This window comes from Ipomoea triloba, chromosome 7, assembly GCF_003576645.1.
Source record: "Ipomoea triloba cultivar NCNSP0323 chromosome 7, ASM357664v1".
Classification (NCBI taxonomy): Eukaryota; Viridiplantae; Streptophyta; class Magnoliopsida; order Solanales; family Convolvulaceae; genus Ipomoea; species Ipomoea triloba.
In genome coordinates this window covers 26,647,735-26,663,643 of record NC_044922.1, presented here as the reverse complement: position 1 = coordinate 26,663,643, position 15,909 = coordinate 26,647,735, and the positions used below count along the sequence as shown (strand labels likewise).

Below are 15,909 nucleotides of genomic sequence, written 5' to 3'. Positions count from 1 at the left end.
TTTTTTTTTTTTTTTTTTTTTTTTTTTTTTTTTGGGGGGGGGGGGGGAGGTCAAATAGAGGGGAGAAATTTGGAAATAACAATCACATGTTTAACATGGACACCTTGTATGGCCAAGGTCTACCAAGCTAATCATCCAAATCCACTAAAGAATCATAGGAGGATGCTTCACAGGTAGCAGAGTTCTCCGAGTTCTCGGGTGAAAAATTGCATTTAAGGATATAAGGTTGAGTTTTGATAATTACAATGTGGGAGTTTCACTCACTTGTGGATGACTCCAATAGTTATATCGTGAAGTTGGACTCTGCCACCCTGGTCCAAAACAATAGTGTTTTAGCTGTCGTGATTAATGAGGTGTCGTTTCTTAACATTAAACTTTGAGTTTTTGAGCATATTAGTTTGTGAACATTAAGTTTTGATTTTCTAACCATATATAAGGCTAACATGTAACAGAATGAATATTGTAGTGTCTAATTTATGAACATTAAGTTTTGAGTTTATAAGCATTAACTTTTGATTTTCTAAACATATAGGTGAAACAGAAGAAAAAAAATGTTGACAAAATTAACGTCGTTTTGGATCATGATTCACGATATAATTTGCGAAATAGCTCCTTGTGGGCATGAAACACTTGTCTTTCCACTTAAGGGGCCATTAAGTCACTTTGACTTATCCATAATCCTTTAACACCAAGGGGTATGGGGATCCTAGGGGTGATGGATTTTGCCTTTTGCGTTCGAGAATCATAGGACAATGAGGCTATCCATTCACTTCAAATCCCGAGAGTGTTGTTGAAAACCCTGCGCTAAGATCACCAAGCTAATCATTCAAAATGATATGGTGAAAAGTCATTGGATTATGAGACTATCCATCCAAGATTTCTTTCTTGATTCAGTTTTTATTGTATTTTAGGGAAAATGCCAGTCCCTAAGTTATAGGGGTAGTGTAGACTCAGTCCCTAAGTTATGGTTGCATGTGAGTTTAGTCTCTCAGTTATTCACAAAGTGGCGAGTTTAGTCCCTTAACATTAAATTTGACGAAAAAATTAAAAAATATTCAAAATTTGAGAGGTAAAATAGGAAATTCACATTTTATTATTTTTCTTATATCAAAACTACTTTTACAACATTATTTTTTCACTTCTTAGCCTAATTATTTTCAATATTTTTCATTTTTAAAAGCATTTTAATAACTTTCAAATGACTTGTTAGGAACGTGACTCTCGTATAACACACTTAAAACTTAGCACAAATAAAGAAATGCATGATCATTGTATTTAGGTGTATGAAACACACTGTCCTAACAAGTTTTTATTTTTTTTACTAAGTAACAAATGTAATAAAATTAAACTTTTGAGATAGGATAGTGTGTAAAAAAATCTCAAAAGTTTTAATTGTATTATATTTGTTGCTTAGTAAACAAATAAAAACTTGTTAGGATAGTGTGTTTCATACACCTAAATACAATGATCATGCATTTCTTTATTTGTGCTAGGTTTTAAGTGTGTTATACGAGAGTCAGGTTACTAACAAGTCATTTGAAAGTTATTAAAATGCTTTTAAAAATGAAAAATCTTGAAAATAATTAGGCTAAGAAGTGAAAAATAATGTTGTAAAAGTGGTTTTGATATAAGAATAATAATAAAATGTGAATTTCCTATTTTACCCCTCAAATTTTGAATATTTTTTAATTTTTTCATCAAATTTAATGTCCAGGGACTAAACTCGCCACTTTGTGAATAACTGAGGGACTAAACTCGCATACAGCCATAACTTAGGGACTGAGTCTACACTACCCCTATAACTCAGGGACTAAAGATGCCATTTTCCCTTTATTTTATTTTATTTTATTTATTTATTTATTTTATTCAGCTTTAATACATCATCAATCAATAAACAAAAGCACCCATATTTAATGCTTCTTAACAAGTGTCCTGAATAATGTTAACTGTTTTGTTTCTATATTTTTTTTAGAGGCTAGTTTGTTTCTATATTTTTTATTAGTAACCTAATTGCACAAGCAGCAAAAATTCACACTAAAATCTAAGTTGTCCAAATTGTCCCCTACTTTCTGTTGATTCCAACAAATTGATTAAATTAAATTTCTAAATCACAAGTTATGAATTTGAATTTGATAAATTTAATTTGAAATGTAATGAATTAGATGAAACAAACTGATAAATTTGTCATTATCAGACTAGAAATTATTGGGTACTGTTACAAAGTTACACAAAGGGGGATAGGATACAAACAGGAAATTATTGCCTTTGAATACAAGAGACTGTTTCTGTTTGTTCCTCAAACAATAGAATTACAGGGAAGAAGAAATAAAAATGATATTTCACAAAAATTAGTGGGGAACAAGAATAAGTAGAAGAATTTGCAACCTCACCTAAACATTGGAAAAGGAAAATGAAAACCAACAAATTACAAGCTATAACTGTGCTTCCATGGCTGATGATTAACGTTTTTGTCTTTGGGTTTCATGGTCTCTGATGAACATATTTCGTTCTGGGATCCACGATGAGTCCCTTTCCACCGTTCACTTCTAAATCGTGCCTGCAATGATGAATCCACGATAAGAAACTATTGAAGGGATGTGTTCCATCTGTATGCCCCCTCACATGTGTGGACCCGAATACATAGTTCAAACCCATAACCTTTCGCCTCAATGGTTATATCATGGACCATGGTCCACCATGTACATTGTGAACCCTGTCCAGATTATGTACATACAATTTACATATTATATATCTTTTAGTTAAGAGATTATGTACTTACAGTTTATCTACAGGTACATAATCTGTTAACTGCAAGTACATAATCTGGACTAGGGTCCACAATGCGCATGGTGGACCTTGGCCCACGATATAATTTGCGCTTTTGCCTAGGTCTGGCTTTGATACCAAAATAAAGGGATGTGTTATGTCTTGACTAAAAGCCTAAGTTGATGGTGAGACTACACATTATTATTTTTATATATTATGTTCAAGAAAAGCACAACATGATTCACACCATTTATGGAGACCATTCAGCATCTATGCCCTACAGGTGCCAGATTTTACCTAGAGTACACAAAGGAGTTGACTGTTCGGGAGTAATGAACACTTACTGAAACACAAAATCCGGGATTGTAAGCTGTTCGCGTGGAACGTATCTGAATAGTTGGAGAAGGCGATCAACGTATACAACTTTTTTCCATGCCTGGGAATCAATAACATGCATGCGCTAAGATTCAGCAGAGAAGGAAAAAGGTCAAGATTCTAAATTAGGAAAGACGCATTTGTTTCATGGTATTTTTTCAGGATAGGTCGACGAGAATTCAAGATACCTCGTTATCAACAAGAAGTTGCAATGCAAAAATTGCGGCTTTTAGTCCAAAAGTTGGGTGAAGCACATATATTGCCTGAATAGGAAAAAATATACTATGTTAAAATGTAAATTCTAGCTTTTAGAAGGCCAAAAATGCGGTAGAATTGCATACATGAAGGTTGCGTTGGTGCTTCCGGCCAAGAATTTGTTGTAACCTCTTCATCCATCCCAAATCCGGTTGCCTGATTATTATAAAACACAAGAAATGACAAAAGAATACATATACATTGAATAAGTACTTCCTTCAGCAAACCAAATGCATTTTTTACGATTAGAGTTTAATTTCACTACAATCTATCCTAGACTGGTGAATCAAGGAGAATAGAAAATGTAATAAGCCTCAAAGCACGTCTTTTAACAGTAGGATGATTCAAATGGTTGTTCAATTGGACAAAGAGATACTTCACTAAAGTAGAAAAAGCTTCATTGATAGGGTGAAATGGAAAGCATCCACATAGACAAATCCGTTAAACTGCGATTAAAGATTGGTAAATCTGAGCTAACCAATCACATATGATAAAGAGATACAACAAAGGGGACAAGAGAGCACTTACATCTGTAAAGAAGCTGCAGAATGAAAGTAAACAATAGTATAAGGCTTCTGTATCAATGGCTCAAACTCCTGAAATGCAAATACTGATAGCTGTTATGATTGAAAATGATGCAATCTCGGCATTGATAGATAGTATGGAATCATTGGTAGTAAAGATGACTCGGTAGATAGCCGAAATTACTTGCCTTTACAACATGAAGAATAAACCTCTCCAGATCAAGACATCTGAGCAGAAAATGAGCCCCCACAATCACCAGAACTGGGCGACCCTCACTGTCTACCCCACCTCGGTAACTGCAACACAAGAGGTAATAATGGGATTTGTAAACAAAAAGTCATGCAACCCAATCACAGAAATCATTGATACTTTTAGTATAGAGAAAGGAGGGGTGATGCATCTAAAGAAATAGTTGCGTACATAATCTTCATCTCTGCAATGTCTGACAGATTCACAGAATTCGCTTTAGCGAGATATCTGGAATGAAGTGAGTATTCTTCAGCAGCTGACAGAGGAGGCCCACCAAGGTCACCATATCCAAGCATTTTAAAGCAGTTCCATCGGTTTTGCTCTTCAATAGTTCTTTCCCACTGTTCCTTCCTTCGCTGATCAGGATCCTTGATAAGGGACATAAACGTAGGATCCAAATATGAATCCAAATAGGACGAATTCCTGCTCAAAAATAGTTTTGTTAAGGATCATTTAGCATAACATTGGTGATATAGAATTCATACAGTTTCTTTTACATGTTGAGAAATCATACAATTGTTACCACCAATAAGGTCAAGAAATTATAAATGCTATACAAAACAAATAGCAGAATTCAAGAAAGAAGAGGGTCTATACAAATATACAATTCTATGTTCGGCAGGCAGGCATAGTAACAATCAAGTGACAGTCTTAAGTCTTAACCAGCAAGCACTTAAAAATGCATGCAATACTACCATAGAGACAACAATGGTTTCCTTATTAGCTATTGCCTATATGTAACAATTCCAATGACCAACCTTCTTACTAATCCAACATCATTGATGGGGATATCAAGAGTGGTCTGTGATTCCCTTGGAACAGCCTTTTTGGTCTTTGGAAGAGGCTTTATTCTGATTTTACGTTCATCTATAACTGTCTCGCCATTCTCATCCCCAACATCTGCAGGAAGTTTTGTAATGGCTATAGCCTCTTCCTGTTTATCGCGAGGAAAGTAGAGAGGAAGCAATCTGCAAATACATGGCACAAGCATATAAATTAATAATGTGCAGGGCAATCTATACAGCACAATCAACTCATTAAGAATAAGTTTGGACAGATTGCAAAACTATAAATCAGACTTGCATTATATGAATTGAATAATTCAGGGAAACCTTTTATATATCTCTGTATCAGCTGACGTCGTTGTACAAAACACAATTGCCTTTATCTGGTCCTCCTGTTTCTCAAGAAACCTCCGTACAGTTCCTAGTCCAAGATAATACAAAATAAGGTTGAGGGAGTTGAAAATGGAAACACGGTGAACCAAGGAATTACCAAACACATAATAGATGATAAAATGTCCCTAAGCATAATTATAATACATGGAAACACTACATCCATACACATAAATGAGATTGTTCTCACTTATTGCCACATGAGCAGCAGGTTCTCGTGGATAATTCTTGCTTTCTGTATAAATACAGCCCATCGCAATACTGCATCCACATATCAAAAGGTGGGAGAGCACAATGTCATACAAGTTGAAATTTAAGAATAAAAAGATAAAAGGTTCAGTAAGCAATTGAACAAGAAATGTTCCATCAAACAACCTTTGAAGGCCATTCTCAATTAAGAGTTCAAGGCAAGAGCGATAGCAATGACTAAGCGCATTTTCTGCTGCAGTATGATATTTGATGGCATATTTGGGGCCAACTGTGTGTATAACCCTCCTGCAAGAAAGCAACAATTATTGGATTGGGGAGAAGATGCATTTCTGTGAGTAAAAGTAGAGTTGGATGAGTAACTGAAGCAATGTGTAAGGCCAGAAGTTAGTACTATTGATTAGATATTCTCTGTTTGACATCAAGAGTAGAAAATTTTGATATTAAAAATGCTTATACTCATATGGAATTGATCATAGTTTTGTTAGATTAAAAAAAGAATACAAGGGCTCTAACAAACCCAGAATAACTGAAACTTATGCTTCATAAGATAAGTAGATAACAATATGTAGTGACTCTTTATTCTGTTTCAAAGCATTTCTCAATATTGAGTAAATAATTTAGAAAATAAACAACTAGGCAGTACACACCTAGCTGGAAGATCATATGCTTTAGTAACTTTCGCCATTCCTGTTCTGCAGCCACCCTATGAAGAAAAATTAAACTAACATTTCAAGATTGTAAAACATTATTTCAAATAACTTAGAAATAGCTGGTTAAGTTTAACATAAAACCACTGCCATCTGTCAATAAAGCTGATCAGAGTCATGAGTGTCTCCAGGCAATTGCAAAGTTACCCTTTGATATTGATAGAGATATATGGAAACTTATGTTTTCCAGCTTACCAGTGTTGCACATTCTTCTGCAAGACCAGGTCCAGCGGCAGCATGCAGACCAGGGCTGCTGTGAGCTTCATCCAAGTTCTGTCGACAACAAAAGAAATATGGCTTTCAGATAAAGTTGAATTGATATGGTTTCTATGCTTCTAGCAAGCACTAATGACTAATATATTCACAAGGACCATCATATTTGCAGATAAACAAAAGGATTTACATGCCATTTGAGACTCTGGAAAAGTCTTAATGAATACTGATAAACAGTAAAAGTTGATAAAACTATTTATTATTCCTCACCTCATTGGTTGAGTTAACTACAGCATCCACCTCAAGATTCCAAGGGTCCCCTCTCCACAAATATATCTTGGAGTTCACCTCATGATCAACTGGAAACTTGGAAAGGATACCATTCTCATTACTCTCAGTCCCAGAAGCAGGTGCCAAAGGATCTGGGAAATATGTATTAGGAAAAGCAGGATCTTCATTCGCGTACAAGTACCTCTGCTCTGCATCAATCCAACGCGGAACTTGATCTAGTGTCACCACAGAATCTACACTATCAGTAGGTACTCCACCGCGGTTGGTGGTGGCTGCCCCAGGCCGATACATATTTAGCTACTGCTAGTCAAATCTCTGCCTCTTTTTACTCTTTCCGAAATTGCTCTTTCCCTAACACACGCACACAAAACCCCACTTGGCATTAAACAACTGAAATTTCCCAATTAACACTTTCTTTTCATCCAAAAGATGACTCATAACCCAAAATTAAGGACATTTAGGACACTGTAAACCAAAAATTTCGTAATTCTACGATTTTTGGCATAAAAAAGGTATTCTTATTATTAAAATAGCATAACAAAATCATATCCCTGATTACTAAACTAAAGAATGTGCATTAATCGACTCAAATCTCTTAAATTCAAGGAAACACAACGCGAAACGCATCAGCTTTACATACATAGCTACCAAAGGGTAATATTATGGGCAAATTAATCAACGCATAGACTGAAAAACGCAACAAAACCCTAATTAACAGTACCCATAATGATTTTAAAACCAGAGATTCAGTGAAAAGGAAATCGATCGCGTAATTCAAACACGCACCTGTAATTAAGATTCGCAGGAGGAGAAGATTGAGCTGAGCTATGAATCTGTGATGGAGGAAGATAGGGGCGTACCGAAACAGGGTGGGTAATTCGTGTAATTTGTTTTTTATTTTATTATTATTAGTTATTAAAAAAAAATTATTTTGTATTTTATGGGAAGAATAATTATTGGTTTCCTTGTTGTAATGGATATCCGAACCTCTACTCGAATAAATTAATTAAAAATAATATTACTATTTTTTTAATGATTATAAGCTTATAAACTTTATCTGAAAAGTTAATTAGGTATCTAAACTTCTTTTTTGAATAGGTATCTAAACTTTTAAAAAGTACAAATACATCATTTAACATGTTATATTAAGACAATAAAGTAAAAAAATCAATAAATGACCTACTATTACAAGTCATTTCGGTTCCAGCATCATCTCTGGCGAAAATTCTGCGACTGACACTGCCAAACCGTCGCCAGTCATCATCTACCAGAGAAGGCGACCAGTTGGTCGTCGGTCACATTTTTCAGCAAAAGGCGACCAACTAGTCACCTACAATTCGCCATTCACCGAAGAAGGTGACCAACTAGTCGACTTCTTTGGTAGATGGCGACCAATGACGGTTCGGCACTAGATAAATTCTTCTCTTGTTGGCAATGGAAAAATGTTGTGTGACATGTTCGACAAAAAGAGTGTTACAATAATTAAATTCATAAATTTTAGGTACAGAAATTATGCCTAACTCATGTAGTTACCCTTTTAAAGGCAGTAAATTTCTTTTTTTAATGTTGCGTAAGATCACTTAGGAAGGAAAATATCATTATTTTTATCCCTAACATGTGAATGACCACAAAAATAATAAATCATCTTTAATTGTTTATAATTAAGGGAGTCAAATAAAAAATGTTAATATATAATTTCCACCGTTAAGTATGCAGAGAGCAGAGTAGTTGGTTCCTAACTCATATGGATTATTAAATAAACAAAATAATCATTCCTTCTAAATTACAACCACCAGCTCATTGGTTCATTCATCAAGTATAAATTTATATATATATATATATATATATCTTTTTTTATTATTACAGAGTAATATAAAATATGAACAAACGGTCGGTTTATTAAACTAAAAAGTAAACTAGTCAAGATTTTTTTTAGCTTAAAAAAATGTCAAATGTACCAATATATGGTCTAAGTCAAAAAAAATTAATCCTAGTCAAGTTAGTCGGTCAATTAGCTTATAAACTTACCTCCTTATGGTCATTTGTTAACAAGGGTTACATGTCAAGTTACGGCCGTTCTTGTAAATCAATTAGCTTAATAATCATAAAATTGTCTATTGACTTTTGTTAGTTTGAACCAGTTAATTATAAATGACTTACATCCTTGTAGTCATTTGTCGACAAGGGTTACAAGTCAAGTAATGACCTTTCTTGTAAATCAAAATAGAACTTGTTTTCAAAAAAAAAAAAAAAATAGAACTGTAATTCCTCTTAAATACCGGAAAAAAAAAAAAATAAGTCTTGAGTTTGAAATAGTACTTGATGGGATCATTGATTCATTCTATAATTTGCGTCAATTGAAATAAGCAGTACATGAGAGCATGAAAATCTTTACATTTCCAGCACCCATCAATGGTTCTAACATAGATTAAAAAAAATGAATGAAGGATCCTTTGTGTGCTTGCAATTTTGGTACCCATTTCATTCCTATCTTGCCTGATGGCTTAACTTCTGCACAACAATTCTCGGTATAGAAGGCGAGCTTCCATGTCAAACCGCGGAGGAATCCCTGCAAACGAAGTGGAGAGCGTAAAGCCAGAAGCTAAAAGAGCAGAAGGGAAAGCCTTATTGTGTCACCAAATGCAAGATTTACCTGAGGTTGCGAGTTGAGATTCAAGGTTGCGGGGAGATGTATGTGCTAATGGTGCTGTCGCTATTCTTCTACTCCCGCCTTCTGCTTCAACGCGGAAATGAAGCTGTCCCTTTCTTCTGGTGTCATTCCTTCGGTAGAGCAGTCCCCAACGCCCCACTCAGCTCCTCGGATACAATACTTGTCTTGAATGGACTGTCGGTTTCTGAGTCCAGGAACATCACATAAGTGTAACTTCGTTCTCATGACTCGAGAGTGTCTAGAGTGTTTCTCACCACTCCAAGACTAAATCGAAACATTCCTCGTGCAAACTAGGCAAGGTTGTTAAAGGGACAAAACATACATTGCAGTTTTCAACACATTTTCTAGAGAAGTAAAAAGAAAGGATTCCTAGCCTAGAGAACAAATTTGAACATCTGCAATATTTCAGCATAGGGAAAACCTTTTTAGCTGACAAAGTTTAGCTCTTGGCCTTGATCCATGGAGTGAAAGAGAGGGAATTGCCCACAAAAGGCGGGGGCCCCACACCCCGGCCAGACAGGATAGTGGAAGGGTAAATTACGGGACTCAACGGCCCATTAGGTGGGAGGACTAGTGACTAGTCCACACAGAGCCTATCAAATTGGGTGCAACTCCCACACTGCGACTGTCAGGGCACAATCCAGTGTCCTTACCCACAATCTACCACCCAGGAACCAACTAAGCTGCCTATACGAGCCAAAGAGAGGGATTCGAAAATACAATGCAAGAGAGAGGAACTCAAAACAAGTAATAGAAGAGATATAAAGCTTATTGGCTTCCTCTTACATTTCATCCAAAATATGCCAAGTGATTATTACTATGTCACTAACCCCCAAAGCTCTTCAAGGTCTCCCAGTTGTTTACACAAATATGCACCTAAGTTTTTGAGAATGGAATATTGGTATGTAAAGGCAAACACAGAAGAGAAGTATTGTAACTAATAATGATCTTTGCCCTCAATTCTCCACAACCTAACAGTCACATATCTCACTGACATGATTAGTAATAATCCAAATGTGCAATATATGGACCATCTTTTTAGCAGCTTAACTGATAAATTAGAACAAAAGGATCATATACAGTTAGGCAAGGAAGAAAGATTACTTCTCTTTATTTAGCTTGGACTTCTCGAGCAACTGTTTAAGCAGGGGAGACTCTTTGAATCTGGCATCCGCCTCCGCATACTTCTTCTGATTTGCTTCTGAAAAATCAAATCCCGATTCTCATATCATCACCGGAACGCAAAAGAAATGCATACCACAACCATTGCAGCAATACAATTACCAAAAAAACATACCATTCCAGCGATTCAGGAAGTCGATCTGAGGTAACTCTGGACCGGGAACTGATTCTATCCCACTGAAGCCCGACAGAAATCCAGCATTAGCTGCCCTCACCAAACGTTAAAATGTTCAATTGAAGGGCAACTCGTGAACACACAACACAGTCTCTGATACCAAATTAAACTATATGTTCTATCCTATGTTGACAATGAGACTTCACATCTATTACTTATATTTATATGTATTATGCTAAACATTTTCTACTAGTCTCTAGTACAAGTTCTTAACGAAACAATTACATAAAGCCAAGCAACATCAAAATTCAAAACATGTTTCAATGAAGGGTGAATTTCCTGTGAGATAATGTCATGGATCCTTATATAGGCCGAATCAAGATAGACATGTACTCCGTAATATTTATGCTGAAAAGTATAATACTAATCAGAATAAATTATTTGTTACTTATAATGGAAAGTGCAATACTTTTGTAATAAAAATGTAATACTTTTGAATCAAAATGTAATATTCATGAGTTGAAAAATTGCTTATGAAAAAAAGTGTAATGCTAAGAAAAATGTAATACTTTTAAATCAATACTTAGAAAAATTGTACTCCCTAATGTCCTATTTTACCGTCATGTTTACTATTGCAGCTCCAATATAGACAGAATTTAAGTAGATATATAAACCCCAGAGGGAAAAGTCCTATAATGGAATTAAAGGTGAATGATAGAGGCGATAAAAATGGTTACCTGGAGAGGAGGACATGAAAACAGCGAGCGCCATAGCTACGGGAACAAGAGACTTCTGAGAGATTATCTTTTTGTGGGCGGGTGGTTGAGAGCAGGACATGGCGGACGGCTCCGGTTTCCGACAACTAACGGCGGTAGAAATGCGTCGGAGGTTGTTTTGCGGGCGGAGAGGCGGCGACGGGCGGAAGTGTGGGTTCGAGAAGACCCACGATAGAGAGCCCATTCTTGGTTAAGTGTAAAAATGGTGGAGAGGTTTAAGGCTATTTACAGTATTTAGAGCCAACGGCCACGGTCGGCTCGCAGAGATGGGCACTGGTACTGTGTTATCTTTGCCGAATGCCCCCTAAGGAAAAGTTTATTGCCATCTTAAACCAAGAAGAAAATGGACAAAAGGAGAAATAGATCTTTTCCACTTTTATCAAAATAATAATTGAATTATCAAAATTTAAAAGAATAATGTTCAAATTAGTCACTGAACATAACTTGAAAGTTGAAAGTGCGATTAGGTCACAGAACCAAAAAAAGTGTAATTAGGTCATTGAACATTTCAAATGTATGCAATTTCACCTGATAGCAGGTTACTATCAATTTCATCAGGTTACCTGCTTACATGGACGGTGAGTTGGCATTTTAAAATATTTTTTAATAATAAACTTTAAAAATATAAATTAAAAATTAAAAAAAAAAGTCGGGGTGGTCGCCGACTACTAACGGCGTTTGGCCAGTAACTTTGGTTCACCAGGCGAAGCAACGCCGACGTCGACGACAAGAAGGAGAGGGTGGCAATCAAGATCTGTGGCGGTTGGATCTCCCCGACGACGACAATCAGCGATGTTGCGTTCCAGGCTTCAAGATTTTTTTTTTCAATTGTTTTGTGAAAGAAGTTGACTTTCGATAAATAATAATAACAATAATAATAATAATAATAATAATAATAATAATAGTAGTAGTAGTAGTAGTAGTAGTAGTAGTAGTAATATCATAATCGTCCATAGAGACGGTGATCCCACTAGGAAGGGTAGAGTCGTGTTCGGTGTATTTAGTCCGGGAGAAAGGCTCTGGGAGGCTAGTAGGCATGATGGCTCGGATAGGCCAAGCCGCTATAGAGGGAAGTGAAAAGGAGTTTGAATTTTGAAAAAGAGGATGGGAAGAGTGAGGTGTAAGAGGAATTGATGGAGATGTGATGGTTGAGTGCGGAGGAGGTATTGCTAGTTCCAAAGTTATTTGTAGAGTGTAGGAGTGGAAAAAGTGTGATAGGATTGAAGTAGTAGGGGATAAAGATGACTTGGAGTTTAAAATTTATCAGTCTGTAGACTTCTATTGCGATTAGAATTCTAGGCGACCCAAGGGTTGATGCGAGGATAATATCTAAAGATGATTTTTTAGGCGTAGATAATAATTGGGGCGTGATTTTGGGTGCAACAGCATGATCCGGGGTACGATTTACCGCGGGACTACTCTCTTTCGCTGACGACTTCTCGCAGCTCAAAGAGTGGGGGACTGATGATGGATAAATCATACCCGAGCTCCCCGCGGGTCAAACCGGAGTAAGAATACGGGGCCAGCCCGGGCCCAATCACAACCGAGCCCAGGGCCGGCCCTGGGCAAGTCTGCCCAGGGCTGGCGCACAGCAGGGCCGGCCCTGGGCAAGTCTGCCCAGGGCTGGCGCACAGGGCCCCCAAAAATTGGGGGCCCATATTAAAAAAAAAATTTAGTATATATATATATGATATTGTTGATCAGCGAATTCACCGCAAGCCTAAATTCAAAATTCTTTATTACCCTAACTGACGCAACCCTCCTCAACGCACTTACGTTGTTACGCACGGCAACTCCGTCGAAGTCGACAAGCCGCAATTATTCCATCAGGCAAATAAATCAAATTGGCGGCAAGCCTACAATTATTCCTACAGGCGAATAAGTAATCAAATTGGCGAATTTCACTGCTACATCTACTGATCTACACTACAGGTTCTAGTTAAACTTTCAATCTTTCATAATTATTTGTTTATCCTTATTAATTATCATGTGATTTATGTCATTCTGTGTTAGTGTGTTTGAAGTTTGATTAACATAAAAAATTGTACTTGATATCAATTTTTGGTTCATTATTTGATTTTAATCAAGAATTAAATTCTTGATTAATTATTTGTTAATAGAGTTTCTAAATAATTTTTTTTCTTTAGGGTTTTATAAATATGTCTTCTAGAAAATATTCATCTGGCTTTGAGAAGCGTAAAAAGAAAAGAAGAATTGAGCAACTAACTCAATCTCAAAAGGGAGCTCTTGAAAAATTTATTACAAAAAAAAAAACTCAAATAGATGAGCAAAAAGATGATGCCAAGGAAAAATTGTTAGATGCTAATCTTCATATAGAAGATCAAGATGATTGTGAGATTGGAAAAACTTTAAATGATAGTGTGCACAACGATGATATGTATCATTGTGACAATGAAAATAATAAGAATGTTGATAGTTGTTTAGATGATGTTGGTCGCAGTGATAAACCAAATAATTCGCTTTTATTTGACATATATGATCCAAGAAATTGGGATGCCCTTGATTCTAAATTAATAGATATTCTTGTGAAAGATGGTCCTAAAAGAGATTTATCAATAAATAAAGGTCCCAAAGATAAATTCTCTAGAAGATTTTCATCAGCATTTTACACAAGATATTTGCCAAATGGAGAGAAATGCGATCGAGATTGGCTTGTATATTCAAAAGAACTTGACAAGGTGTTTTGTTTTTGTTGTAAGATTTTTAAAAAAAGTATAGGAAAAGGTGTTTTGGTCAATGAAGGTTTTAGGGACTGGACACATCTTGGTGTTAGACTTAAAGAGCATGAAACAAGTGTAGATCATATGACTAATATGACAACTTGGATAGAGTTGCGTCTTAGATTACAAAAAAATGAGACAATTGATAAAGTGGCTCAAGAACAACTTTTGAAAGAAAAAGAATATTGAAGGAAAGTACTTTTTAGGATTATTGCAGCTGTGAAGTATCTTTCTAAAAATAACTTGGCATTTCGTGGAACAAGTGAGAAGTTGTATCAGAATAACAATGGAAATTTTTTGGGTCTAATTGAAATGTTGGCTGAGTTTGATCCTATCATTCAAGAGCATGTTTTACGTGCTAGAAATCATGATATTCATCATCATTATCTTGGTCATAGGATTCAAAATGAATTGATACTTATGCTTGCTACTGCAGTTAAAACAAAGGTCATCAAAAAAATCAAAGAAGCAAAATATTTTTCAGTGATATTAGATTGTACTCCTGATGTCAGTCACCAAGAACAAATGTCTTTGATTTTAAGATGTGTGGATATATCAACATATCCAATTAAAATAGAAGAGTTCTTCTTGGAATTCTTGGTTGTGAATGACACTACTGGCCAAGGTCTTTTTGAAGTATTACAAAATGTGTTGACATCACTTGATCTTGATATAGATAATGTAAGGGGACAAGGTTATGACAATGGGTCAAATATGAGAGGGAGACATCAAGGTGTACAAAAAAGACTCTTGGATATAAATCGTAGAGCATTTTATACTCCTTGTGGTAGTCATAGTCTTAACTTGACTTTGTGTGATGTTGCAAATAGTTGTGGCAAAGCAAGGGATTTCTTTGGAGTAGTGCAACGTATTTACACAATATTTGCTAATTCCACAAAGAGGTGGCATATCTTGAAAAGTAATGTAACAAATCTAACTCTTAAGCCATTGTCATCTACTCGATGGGAAAGTCGTGTGGAAAGTGTTAAAGCAATTAGATATCAAGTCAGTGATATTCGAGAAGCCCTACTTCAAGTGGCAGATACAGACAGTGATTCTAAAATTCAAAGTGAAGCGAGATCTTTAGCTACAAATGAGCTTGGTAACTTTGAATTTTTGCTAGCCACAATCATTTGGTTTGAAATCTTATATGCAGTTAATTTAGTTAGCAAGCAATTACAAACAAAGGATATGCTTCTTGATGTTGCTATTAATCAAATTAAAGGGTTAGTTTCTTTCTTCAAGAATTATAGAGAAAATGGTTTTTCTAGTGCCATGGATATTGCAAAGGAAATTGCCACTGAATTAGAAATTGAGCCAGTGTTTCCTCAAAAGCGAAAAATTCGTAGAAAAAGACAATTTGATGAGAGTGCTGATGACACTTCATTATCACCAGAAGAATCTTTTAGGGTTCATTACTTTTTATACATTGTAGATCAAGCTATAATTTCATTGACCCAGAGGTTTGAGCAATATGAAGTATATGAAGGAACTTTTGGTTTTTTGTTTAGTTCTCACAAGTTACAAGCAATGACTGATATGGATTTGAAATCTTGTTGCATTTGTTTAGAAGCAGCTCTTAAGAGCGATGAACAAGGTGATATTGATGGAAATGAATTGTATATTGAGTTAAAATTGCTTAAAGGGATTTTATCGAA

General features: G+C 35.7%; 2 protein-coding genes and 1 pseudogene across 4 annotated transcripts; 1 reads left to right on the top strand and 2 right to left on the bottom strand.

Moving 5' to 3' along the window:
* Positions 1-2,158: 2,158 nt before the first annotated feature.
* Positions 2,159-7,660, bottom strand: LOC116025735 (protein GDAP2 homolog). 3 transcript variants are annotated; one of them, XM_031267069.1, is made up of 15 exons: positions 7,553-7,660; positions 6,746-7,117; positions 6,458-6,535; positions 6,203-6,258; positions 5,721-5,840; positions 5,536-5,606; positions 5,283-5,376; positions 4,929-5,138; positions 4,342-4,593; positions 4,109-4,217; positions 3,925-3,992; positions 3,483-3,552; positions 3,330-3,404; positions 3,111-3,226; positions 2,159-2,557 (listed from the first exon to the last, which is right to left on the bottom strand). In XM_031267069.1, the coding sequence occupies exons 2-15, from the start codon at positions 7,055-7,057 to the stop codon at positions 2,482-2,484; spliced, it is 1,707 nt and encodes a 568-aa protein (XP_031122929.1). In that variant the 5' UTR covers positions 7,058-7,117; positions 7,553-7,660; the 3' UTR covers positions 2,159-2,481. The 3 variants fall into 3 exon arrangements, with proteins under 3 accessions (XP_031122929.1, XP_031122930.1, XP_031122931.1); XM_031267070.1 differs by having other exon boundaries at positions 3,111-3,202; XM_031267071.1 differs by lacking the exons at positions 2,159-2,557; positions 3,111-3,226; positions 3,330-3,404; positions 3,483-3,552 and adding an exon at positions 3,614-3,842.
* Positions 7,661-9,067: 1,407 nt separating this feature from the next.
* LOC116024851 lies at positions 9,068-11,788 on the bottom strand. The gene is made up of 5 exons (XM_031265861.1): positions 11,472-11,788; positions 10,735-10,824; positions 10,542-10,638; positions 9,420-9,621; positions 9,068-9,335 (listed from the first exon to the last, which is right to left on the bottom strand). The coding sequence occupies exons 1-4, from the start codon at positions 11,692-11,694 to the stop codon at positions 9,480-9,482; spliced, it is 552 nt and encodes a 183-aa protein (XP_031121721.1). The 5' UTR covers positions 11,695-11,788; the 3' UTR covers positions 9,068-9,335; positions 9,420-9,479.
* Positions 11,789-13,906: 2,118 nt separating this feature from the next.
* The window catches only part of LOC116024427, a 7,876-nt pseudogene continuing 5,873 nt past the window's right edge, over positions 13,907-15,909 (top strand).